Genomic DNA, 23860 nt, shown 5'->3' on the forward strand with positions numbered 1-23860 from the left:
CAACAAAACAGAGAGCACACCAACCCAACTGAACCGAACAACTATTGGCTGCTTGCGTTTGTTGGCCGTGTCTGTTGGCTAGTGGCTAGTTTCCATAATCGCAGACTAGTTATAGTTCCCATAACCGTCAACTTCACCCCAATCCTAAACCTAGCCCTAACCTTAATCCAACCCTATACCTAAGCCTACACCTAACCCTAACACTGATAACCCTAACCTTAACCGGACCCTAAACTTGATACTAACCTTAACCCTAAACGGCATCTGCGTTTATGGGAACTAGCCTTTACCGTGTGAATTGGCCTTCGGGAAGAGGGCGGAGCCACATTCTCTGGTTTACGGACACAGAATATCACCAGTTACACTAGCCAGCTAGATTCACTACGCGTTCCTGCAGCATCGCAAATATCGTCAAAACAGATCTTCAGCTAAGTTAATTTGTTCATTGTACTTAGCTAGGCTAAGAGGAAAATAATATGGGCCTGAGATGACTCGGCGATCTTTGACAAGCTAACTTTTTATATTTTCCGAGATTCCGATTGATTCGGTAAGTGTAAATTATGCAGCTGACGTTAGCTCAGGTTAGCTAAGGTTAGAACTAGTGCTAGTCTAGCTAACTGACGTTATGCCTAGGCTAGGTCTGCTTGTTTTGTTTGGTCAGGTATGTACCGCCTGTGTTGCTCGTCTAGATATGTGAAACACGGGTGTCCCACCTGACGATTTATTTCATCCGGATTGTAGTCCTTACGATGTGGAAGTTCGCCCCAGGAGGGTACTAACGTTAGCTGGCTACGTGTCACTGCATAAGACATTTGCTACCTTTAGCTAGCTAGCTAGTGCTACCTATCATTGGGTTTTGTTATGAAATGCTGACGTGTCGATTTCAAAATGTTCTTAACATTACAGTAATTTTGAGATACAGTTCGTGCTGTGGAAAGGGATTCTGGTCCAAATACCTCGTCCGTGACCTAATTGTATCCATACCTCCTCTACGGGTTAGAGTAGCTACAGCTGTTAGCCGTGTTGTTAGCGAGCTAGAGTAGCTAGCTAACAACAATAACAACGACATTGATCTAACGTTGGCGAGTAGACTGTTCTTCCAACGGGGCAGGTCATCACTCTGTCGATTTACACCAGATGATGATGACACGTTTCTCTGTACCAATTCCTCCGAACTTTGCTCAATAAGTTACATCATTAGGGGTAGTTACATTATCAGGGGTTTGCAATCTGCGGCTCTTTAGCCCCTCTCCAGTGGCTCCCTGGCTTTGACAAACATTATGTGGAAATGAAGAACTGAATACATTTATTACTATTAAATAATTAAATAAATGTATGTTGCTGTAAGCTATATGTACCCAACAGGTGCCAGTGAACCGCAACCATGGTACAGGAATACCAATCACCCGTGAGGGTCTACAAATACCCCTTTGAGCTGATCATGGCGGTAAGTATGTGTGCTTGTCTACAATAGGTATTGAGTGTGTGTGTGTGTCTGTGTGTCTGTGTGTGTATGTGCTCGCGCGGCTGTGTGTGCATGTATGTGTGTGTTTACAGTGGAATGCACCATCATTGTGTCGATTTATGTACCAGTCATGTTATGGCTCTGAACCACAGCTAGTTCCTCTGGAATCAGACCTACATGCAGCAAGTACATGGTGTACACACACACACACACTACACACACACACACACACACTACACACTACACACACACACACACACTGTCTCCAGGCTGCTCTTTCTCCCTCTCTCTCTCTCTCTCTCTAAAAGCCAGGTTATATAATGTTGATGCATTGTGAAATCATAATCTAAGTCTTGTACTAGGACACTCAGTGCACAGGCTGATTTCAATATAACAAACATTTGTTGTCCTAGTTGGTTAACAACCATAAGCAGTCTTGTCCGTATGTACTTTGAAGGAAGTCTGTATATGTGGTGTTTGAGGTGAGGCCAAAGGCAATTTTTAGCCTTGACCTTCTTTTGTGTTTCTTGATTGGGATTGGTCAAATCTATCTTGCTCCCGATCGGATTGGTCAAATCTAGCCAGCTCCCGATCGGATTGGTCAAATCTAACCAGCCCCTGATCGGATTGGTCAAATCTATCTGGCTCCCGATCAGATTGGTCAAACCTAGCCAGCTGCTGTCTGCACAGCATTCGTCAATCAAGTCATGTGAGATGTGAGGTTAGGCCTTGAGGGAGGGAGAAAGGGAGTGTGTATTTTAAGTGTTCCTCCAGGGCTCCGGTTACTGTTTAATGAACAGGCTGGCTGTCACACCAGCTGTGGCCCGAAGCTGAGCTACCTGGTGGAACTGGCAGGCTCACATGTCAGGGGGCGGGGCCGTTCCGTTCATTTTTAGCCGGCGGTGCAGAACAAGCTGTTGCCCCCCCGCCCCCACCCCCCCCCCACTGTGTTTCCCTGCCTGCCCTGACCCGAGCCGGGACGCTGCTACGCTCCGTCAGGGGGGGATATTAAGCCCTCTGTAGAGGATGACTCACCAGCTGGATGGAATCTACTGTGTTTCTACTCACCCTGTCTTTACTTTCTACTGAAAGTACGTTTCTGCTGAGCTAGCTTCTGGGGACTGCAGTTAAGGCACATGACTTAGAACTGTACAGATGTGATGGAGGTTTCCGACTGACCACTGACCTGAGAATAAAAACCTCCAATCCGGAGATTGAGAGTTCCATGCTCTACCTACTGAGCCGCTCCGGGGACATACAGGAACCTTAACGCGGCTGCCACACAGGAACCGTGACCTATATAGGCTAGACCTCTCTCTCTGTCTGTCTCTCTCTCTTCCTCTCTTCCTCTCTTTCTCTCTCTGTCTCCCCCCCCTCCCTCTCTCCCTCTCCCTCTCTCTCTCTCCCTCCCCCTCCCTTCCTGCTGTGGTGAGGGGGCAGGCTGTTAAAAAGAGTGCAGTGTTTGGAGTTGTGGTGTGTTGACTGAACTGTGATCGTGTGTGAGTGTGAGTTTGTGTGTGAGTGTGAGTGTGAGTGTGAGTGTGAGTGTGTGTGTGAGTGTGAGTGTGAGTGTGAGTGTGAGTGTGGGTGTGGGTGTGGGTGTGAGTGTGAGTGTGAGTGTGAGTGTGAGTGTGAGTGTGAGTGTGAGTGTGGGTGTGAGTGTGAGTGTGGGTGTGGGTGTGGGTGTGAGTGTGAGTGTGAGTGTGAGTGTGAGTGTGAGTGTGAGTGTGAGTGTGGGTGTGAGTGTGAGTGTGGGTGTGAGTGTGAGTGTGAGTGTGAGTGTGAGTGTGAGTGTGAGTGTGGGTGTGAGTGTGAGTGTGAGTGTGTGGGTGTGGGTGTGGGTGTCTGTGTGTTGAGAAGCTATCAGCCGCCCCTCCGAGTCTCAAAGTGAAGGACAAACATTTGCGTGCATAAAGCTTCAGCTCAGGCCTTGTGTGAAAACCACACCTATTTAAAACCACACCTAATTAAAACCCACACCTAATTAAAACCCACACCTAATTAAAACCCATACCTAATTAATCCTAACGCATAAACAGGTTCACATGCAGAATCAAATAACAGACAGTGACTGAATCATCACTCACAAACACTACAAAATGGCTGTTGTTACTGTATCACAGACACAAATTATAGACTGTTGCTTTCGTGTTTTTGCGGTTGAATGAACAAGAGTAGTGGGAAGCTTGGAGGGGGCACTCGGCCTCGGAATGTCTGAGTTATCCGGGCTGTTTTGTTCTGTGAAAAGCAGGCTTTGTGCTTGATAAACCAAGAATAACACTGTTCCATGTCTCCTGTGGACTGGGTTGTGTGTTGTACTGGGCTGTGTGTTGTATTGGGCTGTGTGTTGTATTGGGTTGTGTGTTGTATTGGGCTGTGTGTTGTATTGGGCTGGGTGTTGTATTGGGCTGTGTGTTGTACTGGGTTGTGTGTTGTATTGGGCTGTGTGTTGTATTGGGCTGTGTGTTGTATTGGGCTGTGTGTTGTATTGGGCTGTGTGTTGTACTGGGTTGTGTGTTGTATTGTGTTGTGTGTTGTATTGGGTTGTGTGTTGTATTGGGTTGTGTGTTGTATTGGGCTGTGTGTTGTACTGGGCTGTGTGTTGTATTGGGCTGTGTGTTGTAGGGCTGTATATCATCTTGGATTTCGCGATACGATACGCATCACGATACACAGGTCACGATTCGATACGTATCACGATACAGAGGTCACGATACAATACGATACGATACGTATTGCGATACACACATCATTTACTGAAAGATTTTAAGTGTTCAAGACTGAAAACTGAATGGCTCAAATGCACTATATAGATAACTCAAACTCAATGACTGGACAGAGAGCTAGCTAATAAATATTTTACATTTGATATCCATGCTTTTTAAACTGTCAACATTGTAGTATTTATGGTTTTTCAAAATTATTTATATGTATGCTTTTTTAACTTAATATTGTAGAATATGCTTTTTAAACTGGATTTAAAAATTTAAATAAAAAATAAAAAATATATTTTTTTTTTTTTTACAGCGCCCGGCTGTATCGATACTCCGGGCTGAAAGATCGATACAGTATCGCGAGACTACGTACCGCGATGCATCGTTGTATCGATACAATCCTACAGCCCTAGTGTGTTGTATTGGGTTGTATTGGGCTGTGTGTTGTATTGGGCTGTGTGTTGTACTGGGCTGTGTGTTGTATTGGGCTGTGTGTTGTATTGGGTTGTGTGTTGTATTGGGCTGTGTGTTGTACTGGGCTGTGTGTTGTATTGGGCTGTGTGTTGTACTGGGCTGTGTGTTGTATTGGGTTGTGTGTTGTATTGGGCTGTGTGTTGTACTGGGCTGTGTGTTGTATTGGGCTGTGTGTTGTATTGGGTTGTGTGTTGTATTGGGCTGTGTGTTGTATTGGGTTGTGTGTTGTATTGGGCTGTGTGTTGTATTGGGTTGTGTGTTGTATTGGGCTGTGTGTTGTATTGGGCTGTGTGTTGTATTGTGCGCTACCCTCGGCCGGTCGGTCTGCTGTGTGTCCACTGTCTGTCTGTGTCCCTCTCTCCGGACTTTCCTCGGGAACCGTCGGCCTGACAGTGTTCATATTCGGCAAGGGTATCCGCAGGGGACCCGGACAGACGATGACATCCATTTACGTTTTGGGTGATTTGAACATAATATACTGATCCGAGCAGCCAGACAATAGGAATACGGCTCTGAATAGAACCCCGTCCCCAGCGTTCCAGCTGTCCACTCTAGGATTATCTAGCCGGCTCATCAGCTGCAAGGACCTGCAGCTTTGCCCAATATTAGTGCAGCTGCCCGGATACAAGCACTGAACTATGACCTCGCGCCAGCCTACTCTAGAATTACTTTATTGTTGCTCAGCTTTGCCCAACATTATTGCGTTCTATTGTCCACCCAGTAGTAATAGCTAAATGGCTAAAGTGCAAACAATAGACAACCCAAGCAAGATGGCTCTAGCTAAACACAACGTCCACTATGTTCTGAGGGAGAGATGGCCATATAATGGTACTGATTAAAGTTTATTTGCATGAGTAGACTGTGAGAGCCTCTCTTCTCATTGCAGTGGCCCGTGGCTTCCTCCTACACACCTGTCACTTTACAGGTGTGCAAAAGCTTTTCCCTCGTATGAATCTATTTCGTGTCACGATAAACTAGAGGGCTGTTAGTAGCCTACCAAAATCAATCAAAAACTCGAAATGGCTTAAATGACTGTTTACTAGTGCTACTTGCCAGCTTAGCTAGCTAGGTTTCTTAGATGCCAGCATTCTTTGCCATGTTTGCAATCAATATTTTTGAATGCATCCCTTTGTATCATTCATGGTAGCTAACGTTGGTTTAGCATATTTGTCACACAACCTGCGATTTGCTAGCTAGCCAGACAGTTTTTTTCAGCTCAGTCAGCTAGATGGAACAAGCCAGCCAATACAAACCATGCACATAGACAGCTAAGTTATAATAGTCTTGGTTCAAGCCTTGAAGAAACCTTTTAGTCCATCATGTCTGATTCTATGCCTGTGAATCCTGCTGTTTTCTCAGTCACTGAGCCAGGCTACCTGATCATTTAAATCTCATAATCTTCCTGGTATCAGGCAGAGGATGATGTTTTTAATCAAGCGAGCTGGCGGCATGTGGAGAGAGAGAGAGGCGGTCCAGGCCAGAACATGTCCCGTAGCTCTGGGCGCTCACGTCACCTCCCTGTGTTCCTCCTACAGCTTCCTCAACCCCACGCCAAGAGACCGATGAAGGAGATGCTTATGCAATGATACCAATACACACACACACACACACACACACACACACAGAGCACTGTTTGTTTTCCAAATCCAACAGTGCAATATTGTTGTTGAGAATAGATTTTTTCCTACAGTTCTCTGAAAAAGTATTTTCCCCCTTAGATGTTTTATATACATTGTATTGCTGGTATTATTATAGTGGAGAAATTATTGACCTGAATACCGTTTTTTGAGGTGTATATCTGCCCATAGAAATCCATTATATGGTTAGCTGCTGGTTCTCTAGCACTAATATCTCTTAACACTGAGCACTAATATATCAACAACGAAAATGGACTGTTGTATAGGATTGTAAATAACCTTATAACTTAGAATGCAATACCAAACTACTCCTTTAAGTGTTTAGGCTACGTGACCTCTGATAATGCGGTATTGTCTAATGTCCTTAAATTCCTGTGGTAGATCTTTCAACCAACCGATTAACCAATCAACAGCCTGGGATCTCCCAGTGCACCTCTGTGACGATGACATCAGTGACCTTCGTCACTGGATTGATTAAACCTCACAATAGCTGAATTTGATCCATAGTCCTAACCCCGCAAAGGACACCGTGTGTGTGTGTGTTTGCATTTGAAACCTGGCACTCCAGAGCTAATTAGGGTCTGCAGTCGAGGGCAGTTGAGAGAAGCTCCTGCGGTCATTAACATTAACACGTGACCGACAGGTCTCTCTCAGAGAGACCGGCACAGAGCTCGGCTCTGTAGTCTCCCGTGACCCTGGACTGTCCAGCGGGACGGACAGCCAGCCAATAACAGGCCAGTAACAGACCGGGGTGTTATTGACAGAGGAGCACTATTGACTTGTGTGCACTGCTCTGCCAGAGTGTCATGTGAGACGCGTAAAGAGTGGAGAGACCGGCGGGGAGAGAAGGCCTTCAGACGGACCCGCAGACGTCACGCTGGCCACCGCGCCGTGATCAAAGCACCATGTGACCGCGGGAAGAAACGCTGTCACGGAAACATTAACTAGGCTACTTAGTTTTGTTTGGTGTCATGTGCATAGCCTGCTCCCCTCTCTGACTACCTCTCTACCTCTCTCTCTCCAACCCCCATCTCTCCTACCCCTCTCTCTCCTATCTCTCTCCTGTGTCTCTCCTATCTCTCTCTCGTCTCTCTCCCATCTCTCTCGTCTCTCTATATCTCTCACTATCTCTCTCCTATCTCTCTCTCTCCCTCCCTCTCTCTTTCTCTCTCTGTCTCTCTCCCCTCCCTCCCCCCAGGCCTATGTGAGGCGGTTCCCTAACTGCCATCTGGTCCCGGTGTTCGTGGACAGCGAGGTCATCAGCGAGCGCCACAGCGAGGACGGCGTCACCACGGTAACAGAGAGACGCTGCAAGGTGGAGGCGGACGCCCCGCGCCTGCTCAAGAGGGTAACCACCCCGACCCATGACCCTTGACCCTCCACCTGTCAATCAACCAACCAGCCTGGGGCTGAGCGTGTTTTGTTTTTCTATGTCTCGACTGTGTGTGTGTGTGTGTGTGTGTGTGTGTGTGTGTGTGTGTGTGTGTGCAGATGGCGGGGGTGGACTACCTCTACTTCATCCAGAAGAACACTCTGGACCGCCGGGAGAGAACGTTGAACATCGAGGTCCGCAACGAGAGTTTCTCCAGCAGAGTCATGGTCTACGAGACCTGCAAATACACGGTCTGACCCCCAGACACTCTCTCCCTCTTTCTCTCTCCCTCTCTCCCTCTTTCTCTATGCCTCTTTCTCTATCCCTCTCTCTTTCTCTATCCCTCTCTCTCTCCCTTTCTCTCTCCCCCTCTCCCTTTCTCTATCCCTCTCTCTCTCCCTCTCTCTCTATCCCTCTCTCCCTTTCTCTCCCTCTCCCTCTTTCTCTCTCCCCCTCTCTCCCTCTCTCTCTCCCTCTTTTTCTATCCCTCTCTCCCTCTCTCCCTCTTTCTCTATCCCTCTCTCCCTTTCTCTCCCTCTCTCCCTCTTTCTCTCTCTCTCCCTCTCTCCCTCTTTCTCTCTCCCTCCCTCTTTCTCTCCCTCTCTCAACTCAACTGAAACTCAAACTTTATGTTTAAAACGACTAAGATGGACCAAAGTTCTGCACAGGTACTGTAGGTGAAAAATAAATGACAACAATGACACTTCAAGACAAAACAATACACACAAAGACAACAATACACACAAAGACAACAATACACACACTATCCTGGGAGTCACGCTCAAGTGGAATTGAAGGCCAGGGAGAAAAAGTGGGTCTTTAATAAAGATTTAAAAACATTGAGGGTCTGGGTGGATCTGATGTGGAGGGGCAAGCTGTTCCAGAGCCTAGGGCCAGCCGCCGCAAAGGCTCGGTCACCTCTGGTCTTTAGCCTGGTCTTGGGCATGTCCAGTAGCAGCTGGTCAGCCAACTGTGAGGCTCTGGCTGGGGTGTGGCGAGGCAGGTGTTCAGTCAGGTACAGGGGAGCCAGAGCATTTAGAGATTTAAAAGCAAAGAGCAGAAGCTTAAAAGCTAAAAATCAATCTCCCTCTATGACCCTCTCTCTCTCTCCCCTCTCCCTCCGGGTCCCTCTCTCTCTTCCTCTCTCTCTCTCGCTCTCTGTCTCTCACTCCCTCCCCCTCTTTCCCCCCTCCCTCTCTCTATCTCTCTCTCTCCTTCTCTCCTTCTCTCCCAGGTGCACCCAGAGAATGAGGACTGGACGTGCTTTGAGCAGTTGGCCAGTCTGGACATCAAGTCCTTCTTCGGCTTAGAGACCACCGCAGAGAAGCTCGCTATGAAACAATATGCCAGCAGTATTAAAAAGGTGTGTGTGTGCGCGTGAGGTGTGTGTGCGCGTGAGGTGTGTGTGCGCGCGAGGTGTGTGTGCGCGCGAGGTGTGTGTGCGCGCGAGGTGTGTGTGCGCGCGAGGTGTGTGTGCGCGCGAGGTGTGTGTGCGCGCGAGGTGTGTGTGCGCGCGAGGTGTGTGTGCGCGCGAGGTGTGTGTGCGCGCGAGGTGTGTGTGCGTGCGAGGTGTGTGTGTGCGCGCGAGGTGTGTGTGTGCGCGCGCGCGACGTGTGTGTGTGCGCGCGCGACGTGTGTGTGTCCGCGCGCGACGTGTGTGTGTGTGCGCGCGCGACGTGTGTGTGTGTCCGCGCGAGGTGTGTGTGTGCGCGCGCGCGAGGTGTGTGCGTGCGCGCGCGCGAGGTGTTCGCGTGCGCGCGCGCGAGGTGTTCGCGTGCGCGCGAGGTGTGCGAGGTGTGTGCGCGCGCGCGCGAGGTGTGTGATTAGTGCCAGCACACCATACTGAAACGCTTGACTTGCGCCTACTTAAGAAGACGCGATGACATCAAACGTCTAAACGCACGTGTATAATTTCCATTGACAAACAATGGAGAGACAGACGTCTCATAGCTGTAACGTACCTGTAACGCAGACGCTGTGCACATGTTGTTAACACGTATTGCGCATCGTGTGCGTGACGGCAACACTACAGGTTAGATGCGCCTCACATATGCGACACCAACACTACACATGACAGTTTGGTAAAATCATAGATGTACGTACGTACGTACGTCTTGTAATGTGTGCAGAAATTGCGACGTGTCAAACGTGCCAGTGCCTTGCTAGCGCAGCAGACGTGTTAGCGGCGGCACGTGTAAGGTCAGTTGCCTTTAAATCATAGCTGGTTCTAATCTCGTCCTTGCCAATTGGTAATGCATTCTCAATAAATGGAATTCACACATGTTAAGCAACTTGTTTTTAATAAAGCCTAATATCTGAATGACTCTTTCTTCGCAATTTAAAACAAATGTTCAGATACACGTGTTTCTTGTCAATAGAGGGCGCTGCAGCACTGTCAGCACCAGTTCGAACAGATGCGCGCTCTCATTTGAAAATGTAGCGATAGTGGAGATAAAACGACACATATCTAGGAAAAGTTATGCAAGGAGGGTCCTGGAATTTGATTGAGTGCAAATAAATATTCTTAATTTTTATTCAATATGGACAAATGAGCCCCGCTCGCAGCTTCTAGTGCCCGCTGACTTAACACGAGCGTGCAAACGTTACATGCATGTGCGCAAAAGTGGCACGGCACTTTTGACACGTCACCCTCTGAGAATGCGAGCGACTCGTAACGCGTGCGTATATGCACGCCTATTAATCAGCTCGCCAAAGTACCTTTATACACGCAATGCAGGCGACGAAAGCACTGAGTGTTTGTTACGCTGGCACGAATCACACCCCATACGTGCGCGCGAGGTGTGTGCGTGCGCGCGAGGTGTGTGCGCGAGGTGTGTGCGTGAGTGAGTGAGTGAGTGAGTGAGTGAGTGAGTGAGTGAGTGAGTGAGTGAGTGAGTGTGTGTGTGTGTGTGTGTGTGTGTGTGTGTGTGTATGGGGTGTGATTAGTGCCAGCACACCATACTGAAACGCTTGACTCTCGCCTACTTAAGAAGACGCGATGACATCAAACGTCTAAACGCACGTGTATAATTTCCATTGACAAACAATGGAGAGACAGACGTCTCATAGCTGTAACGTACCTGTCACGCAGACGCTGTGCACATGTTGTTTACACGTATTGCGCATCGTGTGCGTGACGGCAACACTACAGGTTAGATGCGCCTCACATATGCGACACCAACACTACACATGACAGTTTGGTAAAATCATAGATGTACGTACGTACGTCTTGTAATGTGTGCAGAAATTGCATAGCGACGTGTCAAACGTGCCAGTGCCTTGCTAGCGCAGCAGACGTGTTAGCGGCCGCACGTGTAAGGTCAGTTGCCTTTAAATCATAGCTGGTTCTAATCTCGTCCTTGCCAATTGGTAATGCATTCTCAATAAATGGAATTCGCACATGTTAAGCAACTTGTTTTTAATAAAGCCTAATATCTGAATGACTCTTTCTTCGCAATTTAAAACAAATGTTCAGATACACGTGTTTCTTATCAATCTTATCTATTTCTAAATAAAATAAATCAAATGTAGGTAAATTACCAGATGTCGTTTTGAAGCCAAATTTTATTCAAACATTGGTCCACAAAAAAACACATAGAATAATGTAAAACTGCAAATAAAAATAAATCGACATAAACAATAGGCCTACAGGTCTTTCTTTGGGGAGGAGGACTATGCCGTCAACTCAAGATGAGCTGGTGCGAGCGAAGACCCACTTCTGTGGTGGCGCGGGAAGGCCCAACGCTTCCCCAGACTGTAGGCTACCAGGTTGCAAATCGCTACCACTGTTTCAACTAATTTGTAACATTCAAAGCAATCACCTGATATTATAGAAATTATTAAATCAGTTGTGTAGTGTTCAGCTCAAATGAAACCATTTGCAGTATCAATGCATTCATTTTTTTGCCTATAGGCCAGCCTACACCAGGCTAAACACTTTCAAATGTAGCCTACAATTCGTTTGGCTATTTTTTTTTGCACAATAGGCCTATTATTTCGATTTATTTTTATTTGCACTGTTTATATACATTATTCGTGATTCATCAATGGAAAGCATGATTGAAAATATTGCTCGTGTTTCCTCCCTCACAGAAAAAGACTGTCTCATTCTCTCTGTCTCTCAGAGCGGGTCTCCTGGCGCGCGTGGCTATGTTGCGCAATACCTGCTTTGTGTTGCGCAATACCTGCTCCGAGAGCGAGTGAGACAGATATCTCTTCTGATATTTAAGAATAGCGGAATTAATAATGATTAAGTTGAGTCTTACAAGCCTAACATTTGGTAACGAACTATAGCAATACATGTGCTTCATTGTTTTTGATTTAGGTGATTGTCATCATTTTGCACATAATTATAACACATAGCCTACATTATGCTACAAATATAAATATAAATCACCCGCCTGCGACATCTGCTGACAGAAAAGAGCACTGCAGTCTAGACAAACGGCCGAAATGTAAACATGTGATAAAAACGCTGATATCTAGGAAAAGTAATGAAAGGAGGGTCCTTGAATTTGATCGAGTGCAAACAATTATCATTTTGATTCACTTGTGTTCAAATTACCACCACTCGGTGCTTCTAGTGCCCGCAGTTAACATGTAAAGGCGTGTGCACGCGTCTTCTATGTTTTGAACGTTGGCACGGCACTTTTGACACGTCACTCCTAATATGTGCATCAAATACCTGACACCTAACACTACACCTTATAGTTTGATCAAACGAATAAGCGTGCGTAAAGACACACGTTTGTGTGGTTTGCTAATATTATAGTGTGACGTGTGGAACGTGCCATGCCAACGTACGCAACAGACGTTTAAACGCCCGCACGTGTTAAGGCTGGCATGCCATGGTTTGACTCCTAAAACTGAAGCACATCTAGCATAATATTTTACAATGAAAAGCAAGGTCAATTTATAGCACAGGACGCATAATTACGCACAGCTGGGATTGATAATCATTAGGCTATGGAGCCCATCCTAGATTGTAGGCTAATTAGTGTAGCCTACACTCACAATCCCTTTTGCGCCATAGCCTACTGTATGTCAAAATACAAAATACATTCTTATACTATTATAGCCTACGTGTTTTGGTGCTGATCCTCAGCACCCCTATGCTACAGCTAGTTGATGATGCGCGCTCTTATTTGAAAATGTAGCGATAGTGGAGATAAAACGACATATCTAGGAAAAGTTATGCAAGGAGGGTCCTGGAATTTGATTGAGTGCAAATAAATATTCTTAATTTTTATTCAATATGGACAAATGAGCCCCGCTCGCAGCTTCTAGTGCCAACTGACTTAACACGAGCGTGCAAACGTTACATGCATGTGCGCAAAAATGGCACGGCACTTTTGACACGTCACCCTCTGAGAATGTGAGCGACTCGTAACGCGTGCGTATATGCACGCCTATTAATCAGCTCGCCAAAGTACCTTTATACACGCAATGCAGGCGACGAAAGCACTGAGTGTTTGTTACGCTGGCACGAATCACACCCCATAGTGTGTGTGTGCGCGTGTGTGTGTGTGTGCGCGTGTGCGCCTGCTGTACAGATCACCCTGTGCTGAGCGTGGCTTGTACGGAACAGTGATATGATCCGTGTCCTCAGCTGAACCGTACACACACACACACACACCGTGTGAGCATATTTACAGACTAGTTATATCCTGCTCTTTTCAGCTCAGAGCGGAGGCAGTCTATTGTCCTGGGCATCGTTACAACACACACCGTTAACAAACAGGAAATTGAGCCTCAAACGCTTTTTTCAATTTGGGGTGGAAATGTCTTCATGCAAAGGACAAGTGGTAACAGTTTAGGGTCAGTCACAAAGCCAGCGTGGCCCACCGGTCACTGGTTTATCCTGCAACAGCGTGGAAAATGACATTCATTGCAATCAATCGATGACATCAACTGCACACAGACGATGCAACCTTATACCATGATTACAATTTGTAGTATCCTCAACGAAACAAGTTGTAAAATGATTTGGGGGAACTCTACCTAGCTATGTAAAGTAACTACTGTACTATATTGTTGTGTTAACTGTTGGTAAACAAACAAACAAAAAGATCACAAAAACCAAACCCGTTTGTTCTTCTAAAGCTATAAACCGAGAACGTTATTCGTGCGACGGTATATCAAATAACACATAAATCAAGCTGAGCATTTATTTGGGAACAGCAGCTAGCATAACCAGTTGGTCGGCACTTCGTTTTGACACCTGATTGAAGTTATGCTGCACGGCAAACAAGCAGAACATTCTCCCTCATAACTAAAGGCCCCACAGACCAGGATTCACAGTTCAGTTGGTTTATTCTGATATTAGACAAACAGTGTGATCACTGATGCTGTTCTGAAACATGCATCTTCAGCAGCAATGATACTAGAAATATAGAAACAGTCATGTTATGCTACCACAGAGCCTGGTAGTTAAACTTAGCTACAGTAGCTAAGCGTAGCAACATAGCCTACGTCAAGACAAGTCAAATTTATTTGATATAGCACATTTCATGCGACAAGCACAGACTCGATGTGCTTCAAGAATAAAAAGACATTACACATGATAGAACATTAAAATAAGAATGTATTACAAATATAAAATCATGTAAGATAACATAAAACGTGATAAAATAATGACAGTACAGAGACAATAAGAGTATAAAACAAACGTAGAAGTTAAAAGCTTGTGCAAAGAGAGATGTTTTTAGCCTGTTTTTAAAAGAAGACATGGTTGTAGCATGTGCGTGCTGCTAGGGAATAGCTGTGGTTGTGCCCCAGGTTGGCGCTAGCTGATGAGAAAGTGGAGACAGTACACAGTGACGCACATGGGCTCTCTAGCCCAAGGAAAAGCAAGTGGTTAGCAAGTTGTAACAGCTGCTAACTGGCACTAGCAACAGCCCCGAACCAGAACAATTTATCTACTCTACTGACTGTCATGTTTCTTAAAATTTATTCCACGCTTAGTTCTCTGGAAAATGTTCAATAAAACATTTTCCAGGAGCTCGCTAAATTGTCTGGGAATTTTTTTTACAGCTTCTCCTATTTTGGCGCAACTGGGTGAACTGTTTTTTTTGCTTCCCTCTGGAAAATTATGGATAGGATCAGCATGTACCGTACACCTCCCCCCCCTTTCTCTCTGTAAAGCACATTGTGTTGCCTCTGTGTATGAAAGGCACTATACAAATAAAGTTTGATTAGATTTCGAAGCAGGTTTGCGCTGGTGGAAAGAAGGCGTCTCTGTTTGTCCAATCTCTGGGGGGGGTAGAGCGAGAGGAGATTGTCCACACTAGACTGATCGCAGATGGATTTAAAATATATATATATATATATGTGCCAATATTAATGCTGAAATGGTCGTAAAATATACTTGGGCGACCCACTTGGGCGGTGTGGGTAACATTGACGCAGTCGCTGCATCTAAATGACTGTGTTTCTTCTTTCTTCCACCCCAGGGCAAGGAGATCATCGAGTACTTCGTGAAAGAGCTGGAGGAGGAGGGGGTGACCCACATCCCCCGCTGGACGCCCCCCGACGCCCCCGCCAGCGGCCTGGCCCCGCCCCCCCCCGGCGCCGCCCCCGCCTCCCCGCCCCCCCCTGGCAAGGAGGCGCACGGCAGGAAGGAGCAGGCCAGCGCCGCCGAGCTGACCTCCGCCTCCGCCGACGGTGAGGGGGGTCTCATACACACGGGGACATGGGCACACACTCATACACACACACACACACACACACACAGGGACATGGGCACACACCACACACACACACGCGCTCTCACACACTCACACACAGGGACATGCACTCACACACAGGCACATGGGCACACACACAGGCACATGGGCACACACTCATACACACATACACACTCACACACAGGCACATGGGCACACACACACACACACAGGCAGACACACACACGCACGCAGACACACGCACGCTCACACACACACACACACACACACACACACACACACACACACACACACACACACACACACACAGGCAGTGTCAACATCAGTCACCACAGACACACTCTCACACACAAGCAGGCACAAACACACACACACACACACACACGAGCACAGTGTTTGTGTGTGTTATTCCACGTTTACTTACATTATATGTTTTCTTGTTTGCAGACAAGCTGGATTCGGACTATATCAGGCGTTACCTAGGCGACCTGACGCCATTGCAGGAGAGCTGTCTGATCAGACTGCGTCAGTGGCTGCAGGAGACGCACAAGGGCAAGGTGACACACACTCACACACACACACACACACCTCCTCACCCTCTCTTCTGCCCCCAGCGTTGTATATTTCTAAGAGCTGGCATGTATAGGTTCTTGTGGGAACACTCACAGGCACAGACACACACACACACACACAGCCCTTTTTCCTCACCCTCTGCCCCCCCCCCCCCGTGTCCAGATCCCGAAGGACCAGCACGTGCTGCGTTTCCTGCGCGCGCGGGACTTCAACCTGGACAGGGCGCGCGAGTTCCTGTGCCAGTCGCTGTCCTGGAGGAAGCAGCACCAGGTGGACTTCCTGCTGGAGTCCTGGGAGCGGCCGCAGCTGCTGCAGGACTACTACACCGGGGGCTGGCACCACCATGACAGAGGTAGGACTACAACTCCCAGAACGCCTCTTCACTACCACCCAAAATGCTACAACTCGCTTCGCTACGACCACCGTAGGCCAACGTATCGGGCTGCGCAGTAAAATCCATACAGCAATATTTATTTTCTGCGATGCTGTAGAGATTTTTCAGACCCTTTTATCGATACATTAAAAAAAAAATAGACCAAAAAAAGTATTCTTTTTTTTTTTTGCACAAGGAACAGAACAGAACAAGACGGGGATATAGATGTAGATATACAAAATTAAGGATATAATTCAGTCATAGATTCATGTCTTAAAGGGATTTAAAATGTCCTTCCATTCCCTCCGCCCTCAGGATCACCTCCAGGGAGCGGGGGAGGGAGTTAAATTCTCAATAAACTATGTTGAGCGTTGCGAATGTATCGCAATATGTTTTGTATCGCAATGTATCGTGATACAATCATATCATGACCCATGTATCGTGATACGTATCGTGAGGCCCTTGCCAATACCCAGCCCTACCACCAGGACGGGTTGGACTACAACTTCCATAAGACACTTCACTACAACCACCATACGCCACCGTGACAGGGGTAGGACCACAACTCCCATAAGACACTTCATTCATTCAACAGCAGTTAACGCACATGTGTGTGTGTGTGTGTGTGTGCGCGCGCGTGTGTGTGTGTAGATGGTCGTCCTCTCTATCTCCTGCGTCTGGGTCAGATGGACACCAAGGGGCTGGTGAGAGCTTTGGGGGAGGAGTCTCTACTGAGACAGGTAAGCACAGTACGACACACATACATACACACACACACATAGAGCAACACACACTAGCACACACAGCAAAACACACTAACACACGACCGAAAGGCAGGACGCACCGTCTAACGTGGCTTTTGTTTTGAACAAAATGGCGGGCGAACAGATCCCTCGAGTGTCGCTGACAATGTTCTGACTTTCCCACACGGTCAGTAGAGACAGCTGATGATGAGATACTCGGCCTCACAAAGACGTGTTTGTCTGTGACGCTAGAAACAGAAAAGTAATATGAAGCCGCGAGCAAGTGACATGGACGAACACATTGTCCTCGTACCCGGAAATGTTCCTTATGTCCTATCTGGAACGCTGCCGGCGGGAACGTCACCAACGCTGTTCCCGGCAAATCGCCAGAGACACTTTCCTGGAATTTCCACACACACACACGCACACACACAGACACACACACACAGCAACACACACTAACACACATACAGGAAGGGAAGCAGAGGAAGTAAATACAGCTACAGTAATGTGTTGTGACAGTACTGCTAATGTAGGACTGCAGACACACACACACACACACACACACACTCTCTCTCTCTCTCTCTCTCTCACACACACATACACTCTTTCTCTCTCTCTCTCTCTCTCTCACACACACACACACACTCTCTCTCTCACACACACACGTGCACACACATACACACTCTCTCTCTAACACACGCACACACATACACACACTCTCTCTCTCTCTCTCTCTCTCTCTCTCTCTCTCTCTCACACACACACACACACACACACACACACACGATAGACAGACACTTGATTCTGTGAGCATGTGATTAGGTCCCGGAAAACACACAAGTCCTGGTTCCAGAGACGCCTGAGGAACTGGGTTCTGTAAATATGCTCAGCTGTCAGTGTTTGTGTTCAGGTGATGAGCACACAGATCACATCATAGTCCCCCTACTCCACACTCAACACTACTCCACACTCAACACTACTCCACACTCAACACTACTCCACACTCAACACTACTCCACACTCAACACAGCTCCACACTCAACACAGCTCCACACTCAACACAGCTCCACACTCAACACAGCTCCACACTCAACACTGCTCCACACTCAACACAGCTCCACACTCAACACAGCTCCACACTCTCAAAACTAAAACTAAGCACAAACTAAAACTAAGCATTTTCAAAAAATAAAAACTAAACTAAACTAGCAAACCTGCTTTAAAACTAATCAAAACTAAACTGAAATTAAAAACAAAAAGTTAAAACGATATAAAAATAAAAACTAATGAAAAAAGCAAAACTATTATAACCTTGACACACACACACACTCACGTTGTGGCGCTCTCTCTCTCTCTCTGAGGTGATTCAGCAGTGTTAATCTCTCTCTCTCTCTCTCTCTCTCTCTCTCTCTCTCTCTCTCTCTCTCTCTCTCTCTCTCTCAGGTTCTGTCCATCAACGAGGAGGGTCTGAGACGCTGTGAAGAGAACACCAGAGTCTTCGGCCGTCCAATCAGGTACTCACACACTCACCCACACACACTCTCACACGCACACACGCGCACGCATGCACGCACACACACACACACACACACACACACACACACACACACACACACACTCACTCTCTCTCTCCCCTCTGTCCCAGCTCGTGGACCTGCCTGGTGGACCTGGAGGGGCTGAACATGCGTCACCTGTGGAGGCCGGGGGTCAAGGCCCTGCTGAGGATCATCGAGGTGGTGGAGGCCAACTACCCCGAGACCCTGGGCCGCCTGCTCATCCTCCGGGCCCCCAGGGTCTTCCCCGTGCTCTGGACTCTGGTGAGCACACACACACACACACACATATATACATATACATGCACATACACACACATACACGCTTACACACACACACACACACACACACACACACACACACACACACACACACACATATACATACGCATACACACACACATACAAACACACACACATACACGCATACACACACACGCATACACACGCATACACGCATACACACACACAACACACACAACACACACAACACACACACATACACACACACACACGTATACACACACACTCATACACACACACACACACTCACACTTCCCTACTGAGCGTGATAACCAGTGTGTGTGTGTGCTTGGCTGTGCCCCAGGTGAGTCCGTTCATCGATGAGAACACCCGGAGGAAGTTCTTCGTCTACGCGGGGAACGACTACCAGGGTCCAGGAGGGCTGCTGGACTACATCGACGCTGAGGTCATCCCAGACTTCCTGGGAGGGGACTGCATGGTGGGTCTCCTGCTCACTACAAACACACATCTTTATTTGTCACAGGGTGTAGGCGGCGAAACACACACACACAAAATGGCTGGAGCGTCCACCGATGAAACTTCTCTCTCATTACTTCCTACTTCCTGTCAGCTGACCTCATGCGGGGATGTGAGTGTAGAGGTGGTGATCTGAGCCTGATAACAGACAGACTGGTCAACTCGTTACTCCGCTGAGATCTGCAGTCTGACAGGGAGCTGTTCTTCTGCTGTGGTGATCTAGCATACTGACTGATTGTGTGGGCCTCTGTCTGTCCCTCCCCTCTATCTCTCTCCCTCTCTCACTGTCTCTCTCCCTGTCTCTCTCTCTCCCTCTCTCTCCCTCTCTACCTCCCCTCTATCTCTCACTCTCCATCTCTCTCTCTCCCCGTCTCTCTCTCTCTCTCTTCCACTCTCTCTGTCTCTCTCTCTTCCTCTCTCTCTATCTCTCTCTTCCTCTCTCTGTCTCTCTCTCTTCCTCTCTGTCTCTCTCTCTTCCTCTCTCATCCTCTCTCTGTCCCCCCCCCACCTCTCTCTCCCCCTCTCTCTCTCTGTCTCTCTCTGTCTCTCTCCCTCTCTCTCTCTCTCTCTCCCCCTCCCTCTCTCTCTCCCTCCCTATCCCTCTCTCTCTCCCTCCCTCCCTCCCTCCCTCCCTCTCTCTCTCTCTCTCTCTCCCTCCCTCTCTCTCCCTCCCTCTCTCCCTCCCTCCCTCTCTCTCCCTCCCTCTCTGTCTCCCTCCCTCTCTCTCCCTCCCTCTTTCTCTCTCTCTCTCCCTCCCTCTCCCTCCCCCTATCCCTCCCTCTCTCTCCCTCCCTCTCTCCCCCTCTCCCTCCCTCTCTCTCTCTCTCCCTCCCTCCCTCTCTCTCTCTCTCCCTCCCTATCCCTCCCTCTCTCTCTCTCTCTCTCTCCCCCTCTCTCTCTCCCCCCCCTCCCCCCCCCCTCTCTCCCTGTCTCTCTCTCTCTCTCAGTGTGAGATCCCAGAGGGGGGGGTCGTGCCCAAGTCTCTGTACCGGACGGCGGAGGAGCTGGAGAGCGAGGAGCTGCGTCTGTGGAACGACACCATCTACAAGAGCGCCAGCGTCTTCAAGGGCGCCCCGCACGAGGTGACCTTTAACCCTAACTTGACCTCTGACCTTTAACCCCTGACCCCTTAACCTCATCTAACTCCTGGTAGCCACAGGACTGATCCAGTGTCTGGATCTAAAAGTGATGCTATTTGGATGGTTTGTTGAGAACATTGCGACAGGTAGATCTAGAATCAGTGGTGTGGGGCGCCCCCTGCTGTTGCCAACCACCACTACACCAGCACCTTAAATGATCAACAACACAGTCTTCCATAGAAATGAATATGATCTCCCTGCATGTGTCTGCTCCAGCTCATCTCCTTCTCTATGCCCTCTTTAAACCCTTCTCCTCCTCTCCTTCTCTTCCTCCTCTCCTTCTCTTCCTCCTCTCCTCCTCCTACCTCCTCTCTTCCTCCTCTCCTCCTCCTTCCTCCTCTCTTCCTCCTCTCCTCCTCCTCCTCTCCTTCCTCTCTTCATTCCTCTCCTCCTCCTCTCCTTCCTCTCCTCCTCTTCTCTCCTCCCCCTCCTCTCTTCCTTTCTCTCCTCTCCTTCCTCTCCTCCTCTCCTCCTCCTCTCCTCCCAGCTCCTGATAGAGATCAGCGAGGCCTCCTCGGTCATCACCTGGGACTTTGACGTGTGTAAGGGGGATGTGCTCTTCCACCTGTACCACTCCCGGAGGGCCCCCTCCGCCCCGCCCGCCCTGCCCAGGAGAGAGCCAGTCACGCTGGGCGCCCACGCCATCACCTCCCCCGGGGCCAACAACAACGTCCAGCTGATCGAGCGCTCCTGGGTGCTGGGGAAGGACTACAGCATGGTGGAGAAGCCCCTCACCTGCAAGGAGGGGGAGAGTGTTCAGGTGAGGGGGGAGGAGGGGGAGAGTGTTCAGGTGAGGGGGGAGGAGGGGGAGAGTTCAGGTGAGGGGGGAGGAGGGGGAGAGTGTTCAGGTGAGGGGGAGAGTGTTCAGGTGAGGGGGGAGGAGGGGGAGAGTGTTCAGGTGAGGAGGGAGGAGGGGGAGAGTGTTCAGGTGAGGAGGGAGGAGGGGGGTCGTTTTCAGGTGAGGAGGGAGAGAGTGTTCAGGTGAGGGGGGAGGAGGGGGGTCGTTTTCAGGTGAGGAGGGGGAGAGTGTTCAGGTGAGGAGGGAGGAGGGGGAGAGTGTTCAGGTGAGGGGGGAGGAGGGGGGTCGTTTTCAGGTGAGGAGGGGGAGAGTGTTCAGGTGAGGAGGGAGGAGGGGGAGAGTGTTCAGGTGAGGGGGGAGGAGGGGCAGAGTGTTCAGGTGGTGGGGGGGGGGGGGGGGGGGGGGGGGTAGAGGGGTTTATCAGGCTTATGAATTGGCTTTTTATGAATTGGCTGTTATGCTCCCCTCCTCTCCTCCTCCTCTCCTTCATTCCCCCCCCCCCCCCCCCCCTTCCTCCCCCCAGGGTTCTCATGTGACTCGCTGGCCGGGGTTCTACATCCTGCAGTGGCGTTTCCACAGCGCGCCGGCGTGCTCCGCCTCCAGCCTCCCCCGCGTGGACGACGTGCTCGCCTCCCTGCAGGTCTCCTCACACAAGTGCAAGGTCATGTACTACACCGAGGTCCTGGGCTCGCACGACTTCAAGTCAGTACGCACGCGCGCGCACACACTCTCTCTCTCACACACACACACACACACACACACACACACACACACACACATTAAGAAGGATGTGTTTACATTTCAAGTGCAATGTCATGTACTACACCTATTTCTTATTTCTTCTGTTTCTCCCTCTCTCCAACCCTCCCTCTTTCCATCCATCCCTCTCTCTATCCCTCCCTCTTTCCATCCATCCCTCCCTCTCTATCCCTCCCCCTCTCCATCCCTCCCTCTCTATCCCTCCCCCTCTCCATCCCTCCCTCTCTCCATCCATCCTTCCCTCTCCATCCCTCCCTCTTCAACCATCCTTCTCTCTTCATCCTCAATCCTTCCCTCTCTCTCTCTATCCCTCCCTCTCTCCATTCCTCTTACGTTCTCTGTCCATCTCTCTCTCCTCTCTCCTGCTCTCTCTCCTTCTTTCTCTCCTTCTTTCTCTCTCCTTCTCTATCTCCTTCTCTCTCTCTTTCTCTCTCTCCTTCTCTCTCTCTCAGGGGTTCTATGACCAGTCTGGAGTCTAGTCACAGTGGCTTCTCCCTCCTCAGTGCTGCCACCACCTCCTCCAACCAATCGCAGTCCAGCTCCAACGTCTCCAGGTAGCATACGGGCAATAGAGGAGCTCCGGGAGTTTCTCAACCAGCCAATAAAGGAGCTCCGGGAGTTTCTCAACCAGCCAATAGAGGAGCTACAGGAGTTCAACAACCAGCTTATAGAGGAGTTCCAGGAGTTTCAGAACCGTGGGATTTTGATTTCGAACATTAGAGAAGAAGGTTGACTATCTACGGAGGCGGACCCTCTGGAACTGGAACTATGGGCCTGTTCTGATACTGTAAAAATGCATCCTTCATTTCCTACATCCTTTAAATTATGAATATGCTAGATCAGTAATGCGATGTGGTCAGAAACAACTGAATGAATTAATAGATGGATGGAGGGATGGACGGATCATTGAGGAGCCCCTTGCAAATGAGATGGGTTCATCTCAAGGGGTTATTGCCAATAAAAGAATTTCATTAGATTATCGGAGTGGGGCCCAGTAGGTCTGTGCTATTCTCACTGCCTTCCAGGTCAACCTGTGGATTTTCTACCTGTGATCTTCTCTTTGTACTTTTCCTATGGAGCACATGTACATTTTCCTGAGAGCATTGAATCGGTCAGTTTAGTCTTTAATACTAATGATACAAAAATATATATTCTGTACATTTGAATTTGTATTTGTTTCTCAATCTGTATCTATGATAAGCGGCATTGAATTTTCTCCACTGAATTTTCTCCACGGGAGTGCGTCTGTTAAGCGAGCAGCTGTTTGAATTAATAAATTAATAAAAATGCAGATGTCTATCAAACGTTCCTGTCTGTGGGTTTACAAGTCGTTAACAAGCACTAGTCCTCTCCTGAGAGAGACGTTGTCAACAGCAGGACACGATGAACATCTGAACCGAGTCGTCGAAGAGTATGACTCAAATTGTCACCTCCATGTGGAATATTAAAATTCATATCTATCCATCATTCTATTGTTTTGTTTGTGTTCAACTGTAGCTGTGTAGTTTGTGCATAACCACAAGAGGGCAGTGTGATACAAACGTGTGTGCACTCGCGCCTGCGCTATAGAGCAAGCGGTGCAAACGCACCCCCACAATTCAACGTGGAGGTGCAAACGTGTGCTTTTGAACCCCCACTTTTCATCACCACTTTGTTGTTTTTTTTTTACCAAATTTGAGCTAGTTTGGGGAAAAATGGTTTTCTGTCAATATAGTCTAAAATTACATTTGTAGCATCACCAGAAAAGACAACATGTCCATGCGCGTGCCACACGCTATTTCATTTTACTAA

The 23860-nt window shown here is 48.5% G+C and overlaps 1 protein-coding gene across 1 annotated transcript; it reads left to right on the top strand.

Moving 5' to 3' along the window:
- Positions 1 to 389: 389 nt before the first annotated feature.
- LOC311318016 (SEC14-like protein 1) lies at positions 390 to 23463 on the top strand. Its single transcript, XM_084449197.1, has 16 exons — positions 390 to 547; positions 1366 to 1447; positions 7489 to 7638; positions 7782 to 7913; positions 8897 to 9025; positions 15114 to 15324; positions 15795 to 15904; positions 16083 to 16272; positions 16945 to 17033; positions 18483 to 18553; positions 18685 to 18856; positions 19200 to 19334; positions 20320 to 20454; positions 20999 to 21271; positions 21834 to 22012; positions 22522 to 23463. The coding sequence occupies exons 2-16, from the start codon at positions 1385 to 1387 to the stop codon at positions 22625 to 22627; spliced, it is 2145 nt and encodes a 714-aa protein (XP_084305323.1). The 5' UTR covers positions 390 to 547; positions 1366 to 1384; the 3' UTR covers positions 22628 to 23463.
- The last annotated feature ends 397 nt before the right edge of the window (positions 23464 to 23860 follow it).

Source organism: Borostomias antarcticus (genome assembly GCF_949987555.1).
Source record: "Borostomias antarcticus genome assembly, chromosome: 14".
NCBI lineage: Eukaryota > Metazoa > Chordata > Actinopteri > Stomiiformes > Stomiidae > Borostomias > Borostomias antarcticus.